The sequence below is a fragment of the Gallus gallus genome, chromosome 3 (assembly GCF_016699485.2).
Source record: "Gallus gallus isolate bGalGal1 chromosome 3, bGalGal1.mat.broiler.GRCg7b, whole genome shotgun sequence".
Taxonomy (NCBI): domain Eukaryota; kingdom Metazoa; phylum Chordata; class Aves; order Galliformes; family Phasianidae; genus Gallus; species Gallus gallus.
In genome coordinates this window covers 2,106,563-2,128,918 of record NC_052534.1, presented here as the reverse complement: position 1 = coordinate 2,128,918, position 22,356 = coordinate 2,106,563, and the positions used below count along the sequence as shown (strand labels likewise).

The 22,356-nt window shown below is 40.7% G+C and overlaps 1 protein-coding gene across 1 annotated transcript in view; it reads right to left on the bottom strand.

Moving 5' to 3' along the window:
- The window catches only part of REL (REL proto-oncogene, NF-kB subunit), a 34,087-nt gene extending 20,022 nt beyond the window's left edge, over positions 1 to 14,065 (bottom strand). Inside the window, exons 1-4 of the mRNA NM_001167726.2 lie at positions 13,951 to 14,065; positions 8,961 to 9,103; positions 6,110 to 6,258; positions 1,545 to 1,636 (exon numbers count right to left, since the gene is read on the bottom strand). Of these exons, the coding sequence (NP_001161198.2) occupies positions 1,545 to 1,636; positions 6,110 to 6,258; positions 8,961 to 9,103; positions 13,951 to 13,957 (391 nt within the window). The 5' untranslated portion in view covers positions 13,958 to 14,065. The remainder of the gene's footprint in view (positions 1 to 1,544; positions 1,637 to 6,109; positions 6,259 to 8,960; positions 9,104 to 13,950) is intronic.
- Between the last annotated feature and the right edge of the window lie 8,291 nt (positions 14,066 to 22,356).

Here is a 22,356-nt window from a genome sequence, read left to right as displayed (position 1 = left end):
AGCACAAAAGAGTCTACACATTCCCTTTTTTTTTTTTTTTTTAAGTTCTGTAATTACAGTAGATTATTAATAAGAAAGTCACGGCTGAAGCAGTACAACTTTGAAGTAACTGTATGAATTTAGAGTTAGTCTAAATGACTTTCATCCTATTTTAAATACATAGTCAAAAACTGTGGGCTGTTAGATGTTAAAAAAAAATCACCTTTCTTGATCTGTAGAAGTTCAATATGTCAGTAAGCGATAATGCTGCTATGTTTGCAATAGGTTATTTATTTAGCAATTGCACTGCTGTGTGCAATAGCTTCAATATGAGGAAGCCAAAAGGTCTGGGATGTGTTTTTTTTTCCTAACACATATGTTTTAGTTTTGAAACTCCTTAATACAATTACTGACATAAAATATGTAATTTTTCTTGTAGCTACAAGAAGTACAAGATACATATACCACATGGTGACTCCACCTTACCATATCAACTTAGAACAACAAGCTTGCCAGTAAAATGGTTAAACAGCTGTGGAAAAACTAGTAGTTCATGGGTATTTATGCTTCTCATCTAAGTTATGCCTGTATGCTGAAAGTTTGGTCACACTTTGGTTGGCTCTACAACTTGCTGAGTCTTCAGCAACAAATCTGTGCACTGAACTTAGCATTTATATGGCTGTGAGATCAATTAGTTCAGCAAGTTGATCTGAGGAAAACTTTTTTTTTTGCAGGCTGGTTTTCCACTGAAGGAACTTGCTGAGTTTATTCACTATGGCAACACAAGGCCTCCCTATCTGATGCAAAGGAAGTGGTAAGAGTGTGTGACCAGGGATGGAGGGAAGGTCAGGATGACTCTTTCCGAGAGCAGCCCACAGCTAAGTCAGATCACCTATCATGTAAAACTACAGCCCATGGGTAGGTGGAGCAACTGCAGCAACGCAACTTGCCTCTGCCTTGACTGAGATTAGCACTGCTGTGGACATCCTGATTGCCTGCATCAGTCCCATGCTTCAAAATTAAGTAAGGAGCAGCTTCAAGGAGTTTACCTATGGGCTCAGCGCCCTGAAGTAGCTGGCTGAGAGGTCACATGAACGGTCTTTTGACAAGAAAAGGGATGGGGCTGTAGCAAGCAAGATTTGTCTGCTGTGGAATTGCACTAATTCAGTCTTTCCCTATAGTTGCCAAAATTAGGGAATCTGATTTCTGAGACACTTGTAGACATTTCCAGGAAAAGCTTCTGCTGCTATCCCACAGCCTCTTAAATTTGCATAATGGCCCTGCCCAGGCTATCTGGCCAAAAAAGACACAGCCAACTTTCATTGCTACTGTGGGGGGAGGAGAAAAACAACAACTTTCCAAACAGATTCATCATGTGATGCCAGTGAGAAAAGACTACTAGAGGCACAGAAGGGGAAGAGTGTTTCTCTGAAAAACTGGAAATATAGCTCCACCACAAAAGCAAAGGCAAGACAAAAAAACAAACAAACAAAAAAAAACAGCCAACCAGCAACAATCTTGCAAAGGGAACTTTTGTTTCAGACAATCAGATAAGTTCTACTCACCATTAAAGGGGTTGATCTTCTTTGAGATTCGCAAAGAAATTGATTCTTTCAGGTCTTTCTTCTTCACACATTGAATTCCCAAATTCTGAAAACTGAAGTACACATGATAGGATTTCAGCAAGTAATAGAATTGTGTAGAATACTAGAAAAATCATTTGCTGAGCAATACTTTGATGATATATGGTTTAAGAAATGAAAAAAATGCTTCCTTTGACAAAGGTGTTAACAGGTCTAAAAGTAAGGATATAGTTTTTCTAAAATAAGAGCAGAAACAGAATTGAAAAACTACTAACATGTAGTTCTAAAGAGGAATACATACTGCTGTATTAAAAATAGTTAAATCTGCAGTAAACCCACCGTGATTAAAAATAAAAATATAGTCAGTCTCAGGTAATTGAAAGTGAGAAGTATTTAAAGCAAACTTCATTGTTTGCACCAGTTAGGAATTTGTGTTCCTGCTTTTAATCAGGGAATGTAAATTTTGAACACTATTTTTAAGGTTTTTGATACAAATAAAAGCACTTTCCGAAATCTCATGTAGCTACGGAAAAGTACTGAAGAGCTGCAGCTCTTCCTTATTTGCATAAGAGTATAGGTCACCCCAATGCAGAAGGTGGGGGGAGTCCCAGGCAAGCTGACTGTTTCCCACATGGAAAAACCATGACATCATCAAAGCTGAGTGGATGTAAAACAGGAAGTTAAAAAATAACAATATTTTTACAAATTCGTGTTTCACAATGTTACAATAAGCTCAGAAGATAAATCATGGCAATAGGCTCTGCCTATCTTTCTCCAGAACCAGCAATGTCCCTTCCTTTGAAGCAACAGAAGTTCTTTACTTTAATTATGCCCAAAAATCTACTTGATCCACCTTCCTGCCACATCTCTCAAGATCAATGCTACATTTCCCTGCTCTGAACAAGACTATCCAAGTTTAATTCCCGTAAAGCACTTTGATTGTGCCCAATGCACTCTGTTCAGTGATTCTCAAATTCACTGCAATCAGGCTCCACTTCCAGAGCTTTCACTGACTGGAGGAATGCATAAGCTTCCCTCTGAACTTGACACAGTGACCCAAAAATGAAAACGAAACACATCAGCATGTCATAGCTCAGTAAATCACTTGGGTTTCATATATGACTACTGATACTAGAGATTTGTACTTCACAATCCTTTTTGTAGATACTACTCTTTTAGGGCTTGATGACAGCACACAGCTTAGTTTTTCTTTCCCGAATATGCACTTTATTCTGCTAATTCAGTCTGAAGCATACTTCAAGTCCACAAACAGGCCTGGTTCCATGTTACAGCCCCAAACTGCCATGTTAAGGACCCAGACTCTCCAGCAATTACCTTAAGTCACAGACATCAGCTGAGCATGCATATAGGACTGGCCTAACAAAAGCTGTATCCAGCTTTGCAAGGACCAAGAACCTTTATACTGCCTCCTTCAACCACTCTGAATGAAACCTCTTGTGCAAAGAAATTAGACTTTTAAGTGCCACATAATTTTCAGATTACAAATGTTTTCTAAAACATGAACCACAACAGTGCAAGTGTCTATTTAACTACTGTCAAACAGAGGGCAGGGTCAGAGAAGAAAAAAAAAAAAAAATCAAGAACCTCAGGAAGCCTGCAGGGTTTCACATAAACGCTTGCTGACAGGAAGCAAGCAAGATAACAAGAAGAGAGGGAGAAATAGGAAGAGAGAAAAAAACAGAACAAAAAACATTTAAAAAAAAAGGATCAAACATTAAATCTATGATATCATTCATGTAGAGAGCATGTGAACTAGGAAGTAAAAATCTTAGTATGCAAGCAATCATTTGAGTTCCAACACTGATACTTTTGCTTTTATGTTTTGGACAGACGGAGCTCTGATGAAGTTCAGGCAGCAGCACAAACATCATCAGTCAACAAGCAATACAGAAGGTTTTGTTCAAATAGAACTACACAGGGAACTTAAGTAGAATGCAGCCTAAAATCTGGGTATAATAATTCCAGTTACACAAAATAATTGGGATTTTTTCTCTGTTTGAGATGCCCAGCAGGAGTAAAGAGACCACCACCAAGAGAGGACATCTCCTGCTCACTTGTATTGTATGAGGCTTTTCTCTAACAGAGACTCAAAGAGCATGTGAAGACTGAGTCACCAGACAAAAAACAAAAATGACTTGAAACATCCAGATCCAATTATGGACCACATTCTTCCTTCATCTTAAAGCAACCAATGATTTTTTTTTTTATTTTTTTTTAAAAAGTACCAAATGCTGGAAACAATTCAAAAAGAGCCTCTTCCCATCAGGATCCTGAATTTCAAGCTGAACCCTAGCTCACCATTTTGTATTAGTACGAAGGGAAAGCAATAGTACATAGTAAAGGGAAAGTACGTATTAGTTAGTTACGTATTAGTTAGTTACGTATTAGTTAGTTACGTATTAGTTAGTTACGTATTAGTTAGTTACGTATTAGTTAGTTACGTATTAGTTAGTTACGTATTAGTTAGTTACGTATTAGTTAGTTACGTATTAGTTAGTTACGTATTAGTTAGTTACGTATTAGTTAGTTACGTATTAGTTAGTTATGCAGTAAAGGGAAAGTAGCCTGGATACTGGTTTGTTAGATTATTAATCAATTAATTTCTAAAGATACTGATAAAAATAATGGATTCCTTATTTCACACAATCATGAATGCCTTAAATGAAATAGAAACACAGCATTGCGTCAAATAAAATGATTTGATACATGCATATAACACACACGAAATAAACACAAATCTGCAGCATGTCAGTGCTTTTGACATTACAGCCTACAGCTAATAAATTCAGGATTTCTACAGGCTTAAATTTGTGCAACAAAGTGCCAAGAGGAAAAACAATCATTAGGGTCTTCCTGTGCCCAGTAGATGTAATATGTAACCAGAAGAGGTGTTAAGCAATTAGCCTTTATTGCTTCAGATCAAAAGCCACTGAGATGAGAACAGGAAGTAGGATGGGCTAGAACAGCAGGCACTATTTGAACTTGGGTAAGGAAACATGATCTGAGAAGATGCAGGAGAAGGTAGTGAACAGACAGTCAGAGGAAGGTCTCTTGAGGTTTAAGATATCTGTGATGGCCATGTAGACAAGATGAACTCTTTGCAGGGAGGCCAATGAGGATGATGTTACAATAATCAAAGTGGAAGGTAAGTGTCTGAAGAGACAGTTCTATTTTTTTTTTCACCATAATAGAAAGATCAAGAGGAAAATGGCATAAACTATTTTCTACCACTTATCAATTAGGAGAAAGTTGAGAACAACGCTAAAAACAAACAAACAGTAAAATCTTTTTTTTTTTTTAATCTGTAACAGCAAATGTCAGATGTCAGCTGAATGTTTACTATACATTCACGATCACTTGAACCTGAGCAGTATGTTGTAGAAGTATCTCCACTATTAAAACTGTTTACGTCAGGCAATTATTATCATTAAACAAACTGTGTGTTTTCAGTTCTCTCCCTTAATAGTATTCTACTGACTAAAACTACATAAATACAAAGTTATTTTGCTAATATTCATAGAATCACACCAGACTTAAATTCCTAAGTAAAAGCTACTTACACACTGAAATATTTACCTTCCTTTCTTCCCAGCTCAGTTATGTTCACTGGAAAGAATTAGCCTACTTCCAATCTTCTCCAACACAAACTGTGAACTACAAACAGCTTGTCAATTTTAAACTTCTCTCTACGGATGTAATCAGTCTAGATTTGTTGCAGTTTACTCTGCTTTCACTTTATTACATAAGACTTGGTAGACTTGAGGGAAACATACTACATAGAACTGTAGTCTAGATATTCCTAATATCTCTCCGAACAGCAGTGAGAAACATATTTTATAGAAAGCCTTAATTCTTCTTTACTACTTCCACAAATAGGTCATTCCCCAATATATTTGTTCTACACAGCGAGGCTGAGTACAACCTGTATTTTCACTGAAAAAGACACCACCAAAAAAAAAAAAAAAAAACCACTTAGCAAATAGAAACAGCAGTGACAGTTGCTAACACACTTCTAATCAGGTGATAATCATCATCATCATCTAAACAACATGATATTCAGTGCAAACTTTCTCCTCTAGTTTCCAGAAAGTCCAAATACAATTCCTGTGGAAGACATGAATTACCTAAACCTAGGGAAGTATTAATTCAAGTGTTGTTAATGACTAATAGAATTATTATTATTAGAATATTAGAAATATTATTAGTTAATATTTTTGTACACTGAATGTAGGAGAGTCCTACTGAACAGGACTAAAGAAGCAAGTAAGAGAAAGGAAATGGAGACTGACATACAGAGAACGAACAAAGAAAAAAACGGAGATAGGAGAAGAAGAGAACAAAAAAGTAGTGTGTGAAACACTGAAAAAGGAAATAGCTCAAAGAGACCTTTGGACTTATCTCCCAGATCATATGCTGTCTTTGCTGAAGCTTACTAACTGCCCTCTTAATTGCTACTCAGAGTTTTAAGACATAAGATTAGCATATCACTTGCACAATTAATCAAATTCCCAACCACCACTACTCACGACAGGACTCGACGTTCAGGCCCAAACTCTGCTTCATAGTAGCCATCTCTGCAGTCTTTTCCAACTAGATCATGAGGGTGTGGCTTGTAGGGTTCATTCTTTGTTACCAATGTAGTTCTTATTTTGACTTTTCCAAAATAGTTCAGAATCTACAAGAATAAGAGATTTTCTAAACTTCAGATATCAGGACTAGTGAAGCCCAAGCTTATAACAGAAAATATATTTAATCCTAAAATACCATATGGAAGAAACACCACAACTAAGGAATTGTAATATTGTCTCAAAAGAAAAGCCAAGACCATTCAGACCATTCATTCTGTTTCAGTTCTTTACTGGAAAGTAAAACAGCTTGTAATGGTGTAAAACCAAAAGAGGATATACTTCACATCTGCTGTTACAATGTAAGATGCAAAAGTCTACCTAGGCAACTGTACACAAATGTTTATTTAAGGACAGTTTTAGCTCCAAAGATTTTTAGGAAAAAGCTCCTTGAGCCTCAAGGATATTTCCTTTGAATGGAACATGAAGTAGTCAGTGAGGATCTTATAAAATACAGCATGACATAAGCTCCTGAAAAGTCTTTCTCCTTAATTTGCAGATAACTACTCAGCTTACACTCAAGAAGAGGGGCACTGCATTCTCAAGCCCTGCTAGTGCCTTCAAAGAAGTCAGACTCAGCGCACATCTCTCAGGTGTGCAAGTCCTCCTTCATACTGACAGCTACCAGTGAAGTCAGCAAGGTTTGCGTGGGAGAGTCTAAAAAAAACAGTTTGGCCTAAATTGTTTGAAGTATAACAACTTGAAAGCACATGCAAGACTTGCACCAGCACAGGTTGTGCAGAGGTGTGGTCTCCACCTCCACTTCCTCCATCCTGTAACTGTTTTTCTTCCTTCAGCCCTTTCTTACCTCTTCTGAGATACTCCACGGATCCATCACATGCTTTTCAGTAAGCACCTCAACCTCTGACTTGACCCATGCTCTTCTAACTTCCAAGAAACTTTCTCTCAGTTTCTTCAGTTTCCAATCTGGCTCTCAGTATTCATATACACTATTTACCCTTAAATAAAACTTCAGTCGCTCTTTCAGCTTCGTCAAATATTACATAATTTCTCCCTCACTGCATACGTAGTCCCTTGAACATGAAGCCTAAGTAGTCACTTCAGTTCTCCAGTTCCTCCTTGATGTTTTCCATCTCACCCAAAACATGAAATTTAATCACACTTGCCTCTCTATTCTCATCCTCACTGATGTTGTCATCTCTGGAGGGGACTACCCTAGCAGCTAAATCAACACCAAAGCCTCATACAGGCTTCAGGGAGGCAGGAATTCACCCAGAAATCACCTACTATCGGTATCCATCAGCTCTGTTATCAATAGTCATCTTTAAAAAAAAAAAAGGAGAAACTCTGCCAGGATTGCATAGTCACCTACTGAGTCCCACCTTCCCTTTAGGTTCTGGATGACCTGCATGTGCAACACAATAAGGGATGAGAGGAATCAAGGGCTCATACCACCCAATCAACTTCTGTCAAAGTATTTATTTCTGCCAGCATACATACAGACCTTGCCAGATTGTTTTTTTTAACTCAGCACTTTACCAATTGAACAATGAACTACTTTCTGCATTCTTGATTCAACTCTGGCACTATTATCCTAAGAAGGGGCCCTTCTTGTTTGCCTCCCCCTTAGGAATTCTGGCTTCAGGGGAGAAGGAGCTTTCACAGCAGCACAGTTGCTTTATCTAGTAGAGGCTCTCTATGCTGCTCTACATAGAACTGCCAATACTACCTTTCTCAACTCTCCCTCTATTCAAGGAATTTTTATGTCTCAGTCTAAAACTTCTCATTTCTCAGATTTCACATCTTCTCTACCTATTCTTTTATCTCTGTGATTCTGATACTCCATCTTTGGCTTCACATCTTTTAAATACTGCACTGTAATAGCGCATATCAAGATGGCAAGTACTCACTACCTTTCATTCACACACGAGTTTCTATTATAATCTTATCTCTGAAGGATCTCCTCCAGACTGAAGGAGACCAAGGAAATATTACCAACCTAAACTTCAAATAGGAAACCAGAAATTCTTCGACTTCACCCAACCTGTCTAGCATCTCTTACATTCCTCAGTTCTGCACATGAAAGAAAACAACAGCCAAAAATTGTACTGTCCATGTCTTTGACCCTGCTTTGATCAAAGATTAGTATGAATCCCTTAATTCTGGATTTCCCAACCTAACCATAATGCAGTCATCCAACTAGTCTTCATTGCAGGTGCTATGATCCTTTTAAAATTCTGTATATGAAATCAGAAGGGGATACTTCACAGTAGTTTCTTTTGCAGAGTCTAAACACCAAATCACCTGCTGCAAGTCACTTTCTTACTTTGCTCATTTGTACAAAGTGCCTCTTCCCATGCTATATCCAGCACCTAGACTGGCCTTTTCAGATTTTGTAAGCAGACTACTTCCTTCAAAACTCTCCCAAAATTCACATTACAATCAAAATAGTAAAAACAAGCCCAAATCACATAATTAAGAAACCAGAACAAATGTAAATGCAAAAAGAGTTAATAACTCAATGATTCCTAGACAAATTCTCTAGGTTCCTTTTCTACTGACACTTAACTACATATCACTGTGCCTTCTCCTCTGGTAAATGGGAACAAAATCTTTAATGACTAGGAGCAAAGAACTCTTCTGCACTGCACTGCAACTACATTTGCATGCCAAGGAAAGAGTAACAGAATATGTAATGAAAACCATTTTATTTACTGTACCTAGGACAACACATAGCTATAGCACAGTGTAAATATAGGCACTGGTAACTTATGGATAAAAGTAGTATTACCTGTATAGATGGGAATGTCTTGTTGTTGTCAGTACTGTGTTCTCCTGGAATGCTACCTGCTGATCTTCCTTCACATTTGTATCTGAAACGCATGCCCCTTTGCCTGGGTTGTTCAAATATTTCAATGTAGGGCTCTGAGATACCTTAAAACAAAACAAAACCTTTTTAATTTAGAGCTTAAAAAGAAGCAGAAGGCAGGCTATGTGGTTAGGTGCTATATGAAAACTGTAAGGTCTAGACTCTTTGATTGATATTATTCATCTTTCACTTGATTTGCCTTCTCAGATGATAAACTTGTTTTAAAACATGAATGCACATGATGGGGGTAAGAGGTGTTAATAGACACTAAATAAATCTCTGGGTATCAATGCCATATTAGTAATTAGCAGAGGACTCCTTCCCCTCCATCTCACCTAGAATTTTAGATTCTTTTAGCTTTTAGAGTATGTATCTGATGAAACAATATTTTATACAACAGAAAACACTGTTTCAAGGGAATGATTAATATTCTTCGTTATAATACAGTTGTCTCCTCAAAGTTCAGGTACCATCAGTATTGTGTTTGCATGAATGCCCTCTGAAAGTGAAGATCTTGTCTCAGAATTGACTGATTCAGTTCCTATTACACTGAAGTAGAAACTATGCAAATCAGGAAAGAAAAAACAAACTCTATTGGTTTGAATACCATCACTGAGAGCTCAGAAAATACCTGATAGCTGGTACTGAATTCTACAGCTTGAGCTGCCCACATCCCACAGGGCCAGCTATTAGTTGCAGCCTCTCTCCAAATCACCTACTGAAAACTATGGGGTCTCAAGATGTTTTCAAGGAAACTTGAGTTACAGACCTTGGCAAGAGTATCACTACTTTTATAGCAGTGTGACTGCCAGACAGTAACTAGCTATTTAATGTATCTCACTGAGAACATCAAACAGGATAGTCCATCAAATAGTGACAACAGTGAGATGGCGTGTGAAAAACAAACAGCAAAGGATAAGTAAATATTGTAGGGGTTGAATCATCATGGTTCTGGCATGATCAGAAGAACACAGCTTATGGAAACATCTACTGAGCTCTCTGTCATCTTTGTATAATAGCATCCTACTCAGGCAAGGCTTGTGAACATCAGAAACACAACAGGCAATGTGAAAACAGCACTCAGACTTCAACATAAAAAGCAAAATAGTTATTAAATATATTGAAAGCATTAAGGGTAAAAGATTCCCTACTTCCTTTTGCCCAAGGTCTAGTCAGCCTAAGGTACTTAGTATATGAATTTGGCAAAGAAGTGGATTACAGTCGTCTCTCCATAATAAAAGCATCTTGTTTGTTGCACCTACAATAACTTAAGTGTATCTATCAACACAAAGCTCAAACTTTATGACTGGAATTTGCTGATTTGAAGACTTATGGTGCTTCAGCAGTTCATACCCCAAATTAGAGAAATATAACAAATTAAGAAGAGAATGGAAGAAGAACTACATTTCTGAGATGTTAGCTTGGTCTTATTTGAACACATGTTTCAGCCATAACACACTGACAGACAGAGTGTGAAAGCTGCTCTGATGCTAAAATTGTCTTCAACAACACATGCCTCTTCAAAAGGCACACTTTTTAAAAAAAGGCATAAAGCATTTCAACATCAGTCTGTATTTTGTGCCAAACGTTAGAGAACAACAGTTTAAGACTCTGTATGTCCTTTTCCAACAATTTATCAACATGCAGCATCTCAGTTGATCACCTACCACCAATTTTAAATCAGTGTCTGAAAACAAACAAGGAGCTGTCACATCGAGCATGCATAGACACTGCTCAAGGTCCAGTTCCTTACAGGTACGGTCACCTCCCTACACACTTTCCAGATCTCTTCTAGTCTTCCCTTTACATAAGCTTTGTTCCTTTTCTCTTTCTGGAAAATAAGCAATGCCAACAAAAGCCAGGATGATGGACAATAGACAAAAAAGCTGAGACCTGATGTAAAAGCTGGTTTCAGAAGGGGAGCACAAGTCTGAGTTCCCAGAGCCAAGCTCACACCCCAGCATATGGCTTTTTAACTTCCACACTCACATTTACTTATGTTATCCTTTTCAGGACAATCCAGTGGACAAAACAACAGACAACTTCTGCCAGCAGTGAGCAGCAATGGCGGTGTACTGGTCAGCCTCCCATTTTTCCATCAAGTAATTGAGGAGGGAGAAGAATCTCACTTCTCCATTCCTACATAACATTGTACCACAAACATAGACACATATCCATCTACTAAATTAAAAATCTATTTTAGACATTGTAATGACAAAATTGTAGCAAAGTACCTACTAATCATCTTACTTTGGAGGTACACATGCTTACATAGCTAACCAGACGCACCATACACGTGTATTATGTGTTTGCCAAAACTAGGTAGAGCTTTTCTGTTAGAAATTACTACAGAACAGAATAACTTCAAATCTTTAATCCTCTCTGCCTTAACCATCAATTTCCCATCGTGCTCTACTAATGCTTGCTTACGAGGACGTTTTTTCTTCCCAACTAAGAGCACTTTATTTTAAAACTCAGTGCTCCACAATTGTGATGGGACTGTGGTTGAAACAAGTGTCATTGAAAGCAAACCCACTGCTTAACAGCAGGTGTGTTTGTGGGAAAGCAAATCTCAGTGACATGGTAGCCTCCAGAGATTAAAACATTAAAATTCATTTCAATCTTGGTTCCCTCTCTATTTAAGTATCACATTATCATCTCTACCACAATTGTCACTGTCATTATGTTTTGTGCATAGAGGAAATGCATGAAAGTATCAGTGTGAGCCGAAGGTATTATCAGCACTGCAGTGAAGTGGAGGCCTGTTCGACGTTCCCTATTTCTGTAAAAGAGCAATGTGCTTGTGAAGTGCTGTGGTTTAACTATTTCACAATCTACACTCACACACAGAGAGCTGTCAGTTCTTACAGGGAACTAGCTCCTTTCCAGACATTTCTCAAACCAGTATGAGCCATGTCTAAGGCTCTCCTCCTCCACTAATTTTCAAAGAAATGCACAGCTATCTGTATTACCTACTTGCTTGTTCCCCCCATGCTCTGAATACTACAATAAACAATTTTAAAGGAAATATAGGAGACCAACTCTCTTGACTACGTAAAGAGACTAAGTAAGGTCAGTAATAGCACCAAGAATACAGCCAGCTCATACTTGCATTTAAGCATAGAAGGTTGTTTAATCTGTTACAGTAATACAAGAAGGAACAAAAGACTCAAAACCTCAGACCTCTCCATGATGAGATGTTTGAGGCTAAACATGCCCGTGCCACCAGAACATGGCCGTAACACACTGCCACCAGAAGGACAATGGGTCCAGTACATCATGTGTTTCTCCTTGGCTCCAAGGAATAATGCTTCTGGAGGACTCCATGATTTGCAATTCCCCTGCACAACCAGGAGTAAGTACCCTGTGAACATACACTCCAGCAATCATCAAGCTTGAAAGCAAAGCAGCTGTGGGTCTTTGGGGAAGATGTGGAAGATGTGAAAGTATCACCCGAAACTCTGATGATCTCAGGTGACAGCAGTGAAACACAGAAGCAAGAAGTGTTGCCCTTCAGCTTTGATGTCACACCTTCTTACAGATTACTGATGACCTTCTATCCTCCACAGCAACAGCCATTTCTGATCAGCAACAGCAGACTGCCTACATGCTCCTACCCTACCTGCACTCAACCTCTTGGAAGAGCTCAGGAAAAAGGGACAGTGGCAGAAGATTTGTTACAGAACATCCTGCTCCAATCTAACATGATCCAAAGTGCACTCATGATTTTATTTTACAGCAGTAATCTACTTCAGAACCCACGAACCACACAGATTCTAACAGGGCAAAAAAACTGCTCACAAACTTCCTCTTTACTACCGTATGACCTTACAGAACAACAACCAAAAGAAAAAAAAACAATGACAAAAGCTAGCTCGTACCAGGAAGTTGTGAACTTCCCCTGCTGAAAAAATCCTTATCTGGTTCCTAATTACACTGAAAATACATTCAAGGAGAGAAAAAAGCACTAGCTCCTGCTTCACTTCAGCCTTCTCAAATAGAAAATCCACTGGAGAGCAAGCACACACTTGACAGCAGTGAAAGTTTATACTTTGCTAAGGGCAGCAGAGCACACAGCCCTGGTGCTGAGGATAGAGAGCCTCCTTCCCCAAACGCCAATTAACACTGTCCAGCCTGAAACTGGCTTCTTTTAAACCCCCAAGAGATAGCTGCGGAGCAGCTCCCGAAAGGATGACAGATGAGTTTTAACTTAGTCTAAAAAAGACAAAAAAAAAAAAAAAAAAAAACTAATTATGCTTTTAAATGTAATTACCCAATATAAGATCCCTTATCTATGTTACTTTGCATTTATGACATCTGTTCCTCAGGCACCTGCATCCTCTCGGCCGCTAGTGCCCATGGGATGGGCACCGCGTGGCCTCTGCCCGCTGACGGCTCTGCCCCACATACGCCACACAAGCACTTATTTAAAACCTAAACGTTTTTAGCAGCATACATTTAAGACTTCTAAGCTCCATTCTGAGACATGACGGCCTTAGGAGGTGTTGTTGCCACCGATCTGAACATCCTCGTGATATTTCTTCACTAGCCTCGGCCGGAAGCCTCCTAAACAAGCCGCACCGCACGCAGCTCCCAGCAAGGCAGGACGGCGCGGTACAGAGCTGCTACTCAGGCTGTCCGTCACCTGCCTGTGCCTGCCGACGGGATTCGGTCGGAGGGGACGCGGCAGAAGCGGAGCTACCAACCGCTGCTCACGGCAAACGAGGGGTGGCAGCCAGCCTCAGCGCTTCCCCGTGCCTCGAACCAGGACGGCGCGCCAGGCGGGAGGAAGGGCGCTGGCTGCCGCGCGGCACAGCGAGAGGCGCGGCCCGCTCGCCGCCGCCGCCGCCGCCGCCGCCGCCGCCGCCGCCCCGCGCTTCGCCCGCCGCCCGCCGCCCGCCCCGCCGCTCACCCGCCATGCTGACAGCTCCGCGTCGCTGCTCGGGCCCTGCCGCCGCGGACTGCCCTCCGGGCCCGCACCTCGCACAAACGGGCTCAACCCTGCCTCTCCACCCGCTCACCACCCTACTCGGGGGGGGGGGGGGGGGGAATTTCCCGACCTCGCGCGGCCCGCCCCCCGCCCGCCCCCGCAGCGCCTGGGCCTGCGCGGGACAGCGGCCCAGCCCGGGCGCGGTGGAAGAGGGGTGCGAACTGAGGGCTGGGACAGCCGTGCGTGAAGCAGCCGCGCTTTTCCTTTCCTTCCTTCAGTCCAGCTTGGTTTGCTCGATTTCAGACTGTAAACTGCAGGCTTTCCGGAAGGACAAGCCTAGGTGCTTCCCTAAACACAGCTTACCGCTCTGGCTGCCACCACTTCTCCAGCCCACAGCGCTGCTGAATAGGCCCAGACAGAGGCACCCGGGGAACTCTGTGCCTCAGAACAGAAGCCCTCTTCATAAAGAAAATGTTGTTACAAGGGTGTGCAGTGTATGCTGATATGAAAGGCAATATTCCAAGCAATAGAACCACCATCTGTTATGACTAAAACATCAATACCCAGTTCTTCTGATGTGTAAGTCCGCGGGCCTGCAGGAACAGGCTACCTTGAGGTATTCCTTAGGACTATTTCAGAAAGTGAGGAATTAGCTAACGCACATCGATGTCTGGTGCTCTATGGTTTGGTGTTGGTTGATTTTTAAGAAAAAGTTAAGTGAGGTGTACTTCTTGTAGCACCCAAAAGACTTCAATTCTATCTATACCCTTCCTCTAAAGTGAAAACAAGCTTCAATAAAGCGAGAGTAAAGCCAACAATAGAAGTGCTTCACTGTGTCAGATCTGTTGGCACCTACCACTGGAATACAGAATAGATTTGGCTCAGGAAATCCCTGAACAAAGTGATTGGAGAAAGGACAGTGCGAGTGGAAATTTCTTGCCCATTTCCCTCTGTGCAGTAGTAGACACAAGCAGATCCATAGCAAAGAGCATATTTCTGGGACAAAACAAATCTAACGTAGCTCTTTTGTCATATGCTCATATTCCTAAACTAGGGGAAAGTCGTACAGCAAGAGAGAAGCCTTCTAAGGTAACAGACCAACACCAAACCAAATAAATGAGAAGCCCTATTCAAAATCATGAAAGTATATGACACTCTATTCCAGTGACTACCCTGTATGCAATTTTAGTTTGCCTCAAGCTGAATTTATGGCATGGGATCGTCCCTATGAGAGTGATGCAAACTTGAGAAGTGCAGGATAGTACTAGTAATCACAGAAATCCAGTCAGCAACTGACACAAAGTTTAAGAACATGTCATAACTTTGGGCATGTGCAGATCTTTGCAAATAGGACGGAATTCCCCTCCTATAACATTGCATAACAAAAGCCAGGTGCATCACTTATTTTTGTCAGCTGGCTATTGTGTAGCCAGAGGCAAGATACCAGAATTCTTAGACCAATTCAGTGCTTCACTTCCTGTCTTCCAGTTAAAGTGGTTTAAGATCCCATTTTTCTCCTCTTATCCAAAGACAAGTCCTTGCTCCTGCTTTTTTGCTTTTCATCAGCTGCCACGCTGGCTCTGTTAACACATAAGTGTAAGAAGTTCTGTAAGGAATTCAGCTTCCTAATCTGGCAGAGAATCATAGAGCGTCTCAAGGTTCATCAGATTCCAACCCCCTTGCCACAGGCAAAGTTGCCAGCCACCGGATCAAGTACTAGATCAGATTGCCCAAGGCCCCATCCAGCCTGGCCTTGAGCACCTCCAGGGACGTGTCATTCACAGCCCTCTCTGGGCAGCCTGTTGAAGTGCCACAACACTCAATAAAAAACTTCCCCCCCTGACATCTAATCATCTATATCTCCCTTCCTTTAGTTCAAAACCATTTCCCCTTGTCTTATCACTATCTACCTGTGTAAGTAGTTGATTATCCTCATTGTCTATAAACTCCTTTTAAATATTGGAAGGCTGCAAAGAAGTTTCCCTGCAGCCTTTTCTTTCCAGTCTGAACAACCCCAGAATGTCATGGGGCAGCAACAGAAAAGGACAGAGTGGAAAAAAGAAAAGAAAAAAAAAAAAAAAAACACCACTCAATTCCTACAGCAAAAAAAAACAGTGTGATTGACAGGATACTTGTCAACCCTAAGATGATGGCCCTTTAGTGGTGCTTAGAACAGGCATTGCCCAATCAAGTCTGCTGAAGCCTGCTCTGCTATGGAGCAGCAAAGGCAAACTTAAGTCTTTATCTTCTCTTCCCAGCTATCTGACATATCAAAGATAAGCCACTTGTCACCAGCCTGATTAAGTAGGCAAGCAGGCATTAAGGTACTTATAGAACTAGGCTCTCCTAGTATCCATAGTACTATGTACTATGAATAAAAATCACAAATTTTAAAAACAAATATCTTGACTATTTATGGAACAAAGTTAGAAGCCCTGCTTTCTTGACCACTGCATTTCATGTCTCACACACTCCCCTAAATAGTAATTTCCAATCACCCATGCCTTTTGAAAAGTTTTTATTGTTTTAAGTACGTTGTGTGATTTTGTTGTGTTTTCTTTTTTTTACTTGTTTTTAATTATTATTTTTTATAACTCAAAAGCCTCTTATTTAAAGACTGACAGGTTTTTTGGTGGTTAAAGCTTTTGTGGTTATTGCTTCTGCTGAGGAGGGTTCCAATGCAGAAGCCATTTCAAGAAAAGTCATGGCTTCCAATTAATGATAAACTCAAAGGTTGTTCCAGCCATTCTGCTGGGAGCACTCCTGTATTATGCTTTAAATTTGTTTGACATAGAACAATACTACTGTTCCTCTCCTCAAAACAGGGTGGAGAGAAAGGAAATGCTACAAGGGAAAGGTTGGTCTTGTGGATAAGGCACAAGGCTCTGACTCAGGAGACTGGAATCTGACTCTTGGCAAGTCAGCCCTTCTGCTCTTAGGCAAGTTGATTAATTCTGAGCCTCAGCTTCCCCAGTAGAAAACAGAAAATACTTCCTTGCTCTCACACCATCTTATTCATTTATGATGCAACCTCACAAGGACTGAACTGTTTATTATAGAATCACAGAATCTTAGAGTCGGAAGGGACTTCTGAAGTCTAGTCCAACTCCCCTGCAACGCACAGGGACATCACAGCTCCATCAGATTGCCCAGGGCCTGATCCAGCCTTGCCTTGAAAGTCTCTGGGGATGGGGCATCAACCACATCCCTGGGCAACCTGTTCCAGTGCCTCACCATCCTCAGCGTAAACGATTTTTTCCTTATATCTAACCTAAATCTACCCTTTTTGAGCTTGAAACCATTTCCATTTGTTCCATCACTACAGATTCAGCTAAAGAGTCTGTCCCCTTCTTTCCTGTCGTTCCCCGTTAGATACTGAAAGGCAGCTCTCAGGTCACCTCACAACCTTCTCTTCTCCAGGCTGAACAGCCCCAGCTCTCTCAGCCTGTCCTTGTAGGAGAGATCCATTCTGTGGATCATTTTTGTGGCCCTTTTCTGGATGCACTCCAAGAGGTCCACATCTCTCCTGTACCGAGGTCTCCACATCTGGACGCAGTGCTCCAGGAGGGGTCTCACATTGCAGAGCAGAGGGGCAGGATTTCCTCCCTCACCCTGCTGGCCACGCTGCTTTTGATGCAGCCCAGGATACAGTTGGCTCTCTGGGCTGTGAGGGCACACTGCTGGCTCATGTCCAGCTCCCATCCACCAGTACCCCCAGATCGTTTTCAGCAGGGCTGCGCTCAATCCCTTCATCCCCCAGTTTGTATTGGTAACAGGGGTTGCCTCGACCCAGGTGCATGATCTTTCATTTGGATTTGTTGAATCTCATGAGGTTCACCGTGGCCCACTGCTCAAGCCTGTCTAGGTCCTTCTGAATGGCATCCTATCCCTCTGGTGTGTCAACTGTACCCCATGGCGTGGTGTCATCAGCAAACTTGCTGAGGGTGCACCCGACCCTACTGTCAGTGTCACTGATGAAGATATTAAGAGTAACAGGCCGAGCACCGACCCCTGGGGGGACACCAATGATCTCCACCCAGACATTGAGGCATTGACCACCAGTCTGTGGACTTGGTCCTGGAGCCAGTTCTTCATCCATTGAACAGTCCACCCATCAAAACTCAGATCCTTATATGTGAGCACTGAGCACAATTACACTACACTTCCATGACCACTTCTAGACTGCGGAGGTGTCAGAAAAGCATTGGGTTCACCTGCAGAGGATAACAACCACTCATTCAAAACTTTACTACAAGCCTTTTATTCCCTTCAGGGCTTGCAAAAAGTGTAAGCCACTTAACATCAGTTTTGGAATGCAAAATATATAGCCACAATTATAAAACAAAAAAGAATTGTTTAAATATAGAACAACTAGATACATCTTTCAAATTGAAGTCTTTCCTGACTTATTTTTAAATCTCTGGTCCAGTGACTCATGCACTGTATAATTCAAGGATTACACCTAGGAATCACAGAAAGGACACCATTCTTCAGGCTGAACATAAACATATTTTAGGAGCAAATGTATGCATTAAGCCTTCCTATGTATGCAAAGCAAATCTACAAACGATTTGTAGACTGGCCAGCTGTCACCTTATCTGGGCCTGCTCTAGCCCCTTCTACAAACTGCCTAGAGCTGTGTCATCGTGTCAGCTCACCACATACACTCTTACCCTCAAGAGCTGTGAGTAAGCCACAACCAGCACCGCTGCTTCACGCTATTTGAATGGTCTCAGTGTGTTTTGACTTTATGCGCATGTACACCCAATTTACTGATATGCTGCAGTAAAACCATTTACATCTTCTAAAAAGCCAACATTCTAGTTAAACTACAATTTTTACCTTGGTTACAAGGTTGAAACCCTTTGTTTTCATCACAAGGAACAGTGATCAGTTCTGCTGTTTGACTGTATATTTGATTTGGCAGTTGCTACATGAACTTGTTAATTTTGTTTTTAGGACACTTGGGGAAAAGTTCTACGTCTTGTGTAATCAAAGTAGTGGCTGGCCTCTCTCCCATAACAACATACTTGATAAATGACAGTTTACCTGTATAGCAATTCCACTCATGAATGTTAATGTTGCTAAAAATAGAAAATATCCAAACAAAATCCTCAGTCCAAAATATTATTGTGCCCTAGGCAGAGTGTATTTATAGGTCACTGTAAGACTCAAAGCATTTTCAGGTATTTCAGATGCCTAGAAAAACTACTTTCCCCTACATGAATAGAGAATACACATATCAATCTCGTGACTTATTTTTGATTAAAAGGAACAATAAGATAGGGCCAACAGTAAGTCCTCAAGATATCTGTTGCACAATACATCTTGATAAAAAGGAACTGAACAGATTCTTTGTTTGTGCAGTATAAAAAGCACACCCAGACAGTTTGTTGAATGGAAACAAACCACATATATGAAGAGAAAATTAGGATAAGTTTCTTCTGTCATCTAAATGCAGGAACTAAAGAAAGAAGACTGCATACCCCAAGAAAGAGATGAAATAAGTGGCAGTGTTATACAGAAAGTTGGATATAAAAAAGAGAGAACTGCTTAACACACAGGTGTAGAAAAAAATGAGCTATGTTACTGGAGCCACTGATGTCCTGGCTCCAGCTCTGATCAACTCCAGTAAGACGCTGGAGCACGAGCCAAGCCAGCAGTGCTGAAGATCAACCCCCTGAGTGATCTCTTTCACAAAGGCTGAGACATGTAACTGCTAACCAATGCCTACCAGTGACAGTAGACCACAGCGGCAGAAGTATTTATCTTCCACAAGCTCTTTTTGGAAAACACGACATGAAAGCATAGAATGACAGCTGTAATAAAAGGATAGGCTAGAACTGACACTTAATGTTGCAGTTAAAGTTTAGATGACAAGAAAATAACTAAAATTAAAAGCGAAAAGATTTTACCCTGTTAGGCAGAGGCAGGCTACGAGTTATCACACTAGACCACATGTAAATTACAAAAAACAAAGATAAACATATCAAACTAGAGGGGAATAGTCTCATAATTTACTCAGGGAAAAGTAACAGCCTATGGTTACTGCTTCTTTTTAAATTCTAAACCCTGACCCAAAAACCTTACTCCAGCTGGAAAAGACAAGAGCAGTTTGAAGTTTAAAGTATCCAGAGAGAAACTGCTGTTTGCAAAGCACCGTTCACATGCCCAAGAGACAATCAGCAAAAAGGAACGAAGTCGGGGATCAGTTATTTTTTATTTCTCCTTACCTGACAGCTTCCTTAAAAAAAAAATAAAGAGAAGGTGGCAGCACAAGACAGATAAAAAAGAAACAAATAGGGAATCTGTCTGGAGCGTGAGAAACTGGGTCCCAGGAGAACCCAGAGTACCCTGATCAGGAAAGCAAGGGCACCTCAGCAGCACAGTAAATACAAGGATGGCTGAGTAGAGTCATCATCCCACAAGTACATGCTATGAGGACTTGGTGCTGTACAGCAGGCTCCCAGAGCTCCTGGAGATGGGCAGAAAGATGCACTATGAGGTTGTGGCCAGCAATAAGATTCGGAAGTCACGCCAGGGTTCTGGCCACAGCAACAACTCTGCCAAAAGCAACAAGCACCTCTTCCCAGTGCTCCTGTGGGACTAGCAAGACTCTAAAAAAAGTGAAGTGAGTTTAGTGGTTATGTAGGTGACTGAATCAAGTGTGCTGATTGAGCTGCATGTGGATTCCAGTCGGCTAACAGGTGCCACAATGAGCAGTGTTGCGCTTCTCAAAGTTGGAGATGAAAAAGGGAGAAGGCCAAACAGCTGCCAAAGACTCAGAGGTCTGCAGATTCAGCCAGACGCATAGTGAAAACTTGAAAGGAAGCAGTGAAAAGAAGTCAAAGCCTGTCACTCTGGAAGGTGCCGCTGCTGACCAGAATGACAATTACAGATGTAATTTTGCTAGTACAGAAAAAAAACAAGGTTGCTTTATGGGAACTCTGGAGAAAAATATCTCCCAGATGAGAAATTTTAATTAGAGAGACATTCTACATACGAAGAAGTAGAAGGACAGCCAACACAAGATATTGGTCAACATCCATCCATTTATCCATTGTCCATATCTGTACAAGAAGTATAAACACTCTGGTGAGAGTGCAAAACAATGGCAGCCAAGAGGCCATTTAACATGCAGCAATATATACAGTTACTTCTTTATATATATGTGTTCAAATGCAGTTGCTTCTGTAAAGAAAGGACACTATTAAACATGAAAATATCTTTCCTTTATATAAGAAATCTGAACTCCAGTTGGATGGATTTCAGATTTTTTTTGGATTTTTAACTCCAGTCAGTTTGTACAAAATTGTTATGTTTCTTTAAAGCACATAGGCTTTGGGATAGGTTTGTTATTACTTGGTGATATTGTTTTTTGGTTTGCTTGTTGTTTGTTTTGTGGGTTTTTTTTTTAAATAAAAAATGAAGACAATTGCGCTGTGGTCTTTTCCAACCTTAATGCTTTTCCTTTGCATTAGCTTCAGCAATTCGAAAATAAGCATTACAAGTTCCCACATGGATATAAGTAGGAACTGGCGGTGGGAGGGGTGGGGTAGATTTGAATAATGTGCCCGACGATTTCTGCTGCCTTATCCTTGCCATCACAACACCTTGTTCTCTAGGGGCCTTGACGCCACTCTCCCACTGATCATAAGCAATTACGTATTTGTCGTATGTTGGTAAAATGCCCCCTAGTGGTCACTAGGAAGATTTCCTAGAAGGATGCGCAAACGATCACTTCCTCTGTAAATTTCACTAACTCTTTTTCTAATAGTTTGTTGTGCTTGCGTGGTTTCATGCTCCTTCCAGCACAAGAAAGTAAAAAGATCTTGGTGAATAAAGCAGAGAACTTCAATCTTTGCAGTATCTCCAGTTCTCAGAAAAAGCAGTGAAAGATGGCTAACAGTGCCTTTTCCAAGAGCTGCCATCAGAGAAGCCTGCGTAAACAACCTGCCTAACAAAATAAAGCAAGACCAAAATTACCACTTGAGTTTATAAAGTATTTCTGTGAATCTCCATAATCTTTTGTTTAAAAAGCAAAATCAGACAACAAAGCCAACTCTAAATCTGCTTTGAAAGGTAAAACTGTTTATGATTAAAAAACAGCTGGTTTTGTTACCTTCTCTTAACCTCTAAGGGAAGAAATGAATGAGGACCAATTCAGAATCAATACCACAAGCTTTTGAGAGACTAGAGCCTCTTGTTTCACCTGGTCAGCTATGTCTATAAAAACTAATATTTAAACTTAGGTAAGCTTTTCTATTTGGCACCCTTTTTCAAAATGATTAGAAGATAAAGGCAGAAAAGGTTCCATTTGGGGTGCTCAAACTTATCCATAGCCTCAAGGTTGGATAGAATTCTGGAGACATTTTTATTTGATAAGTA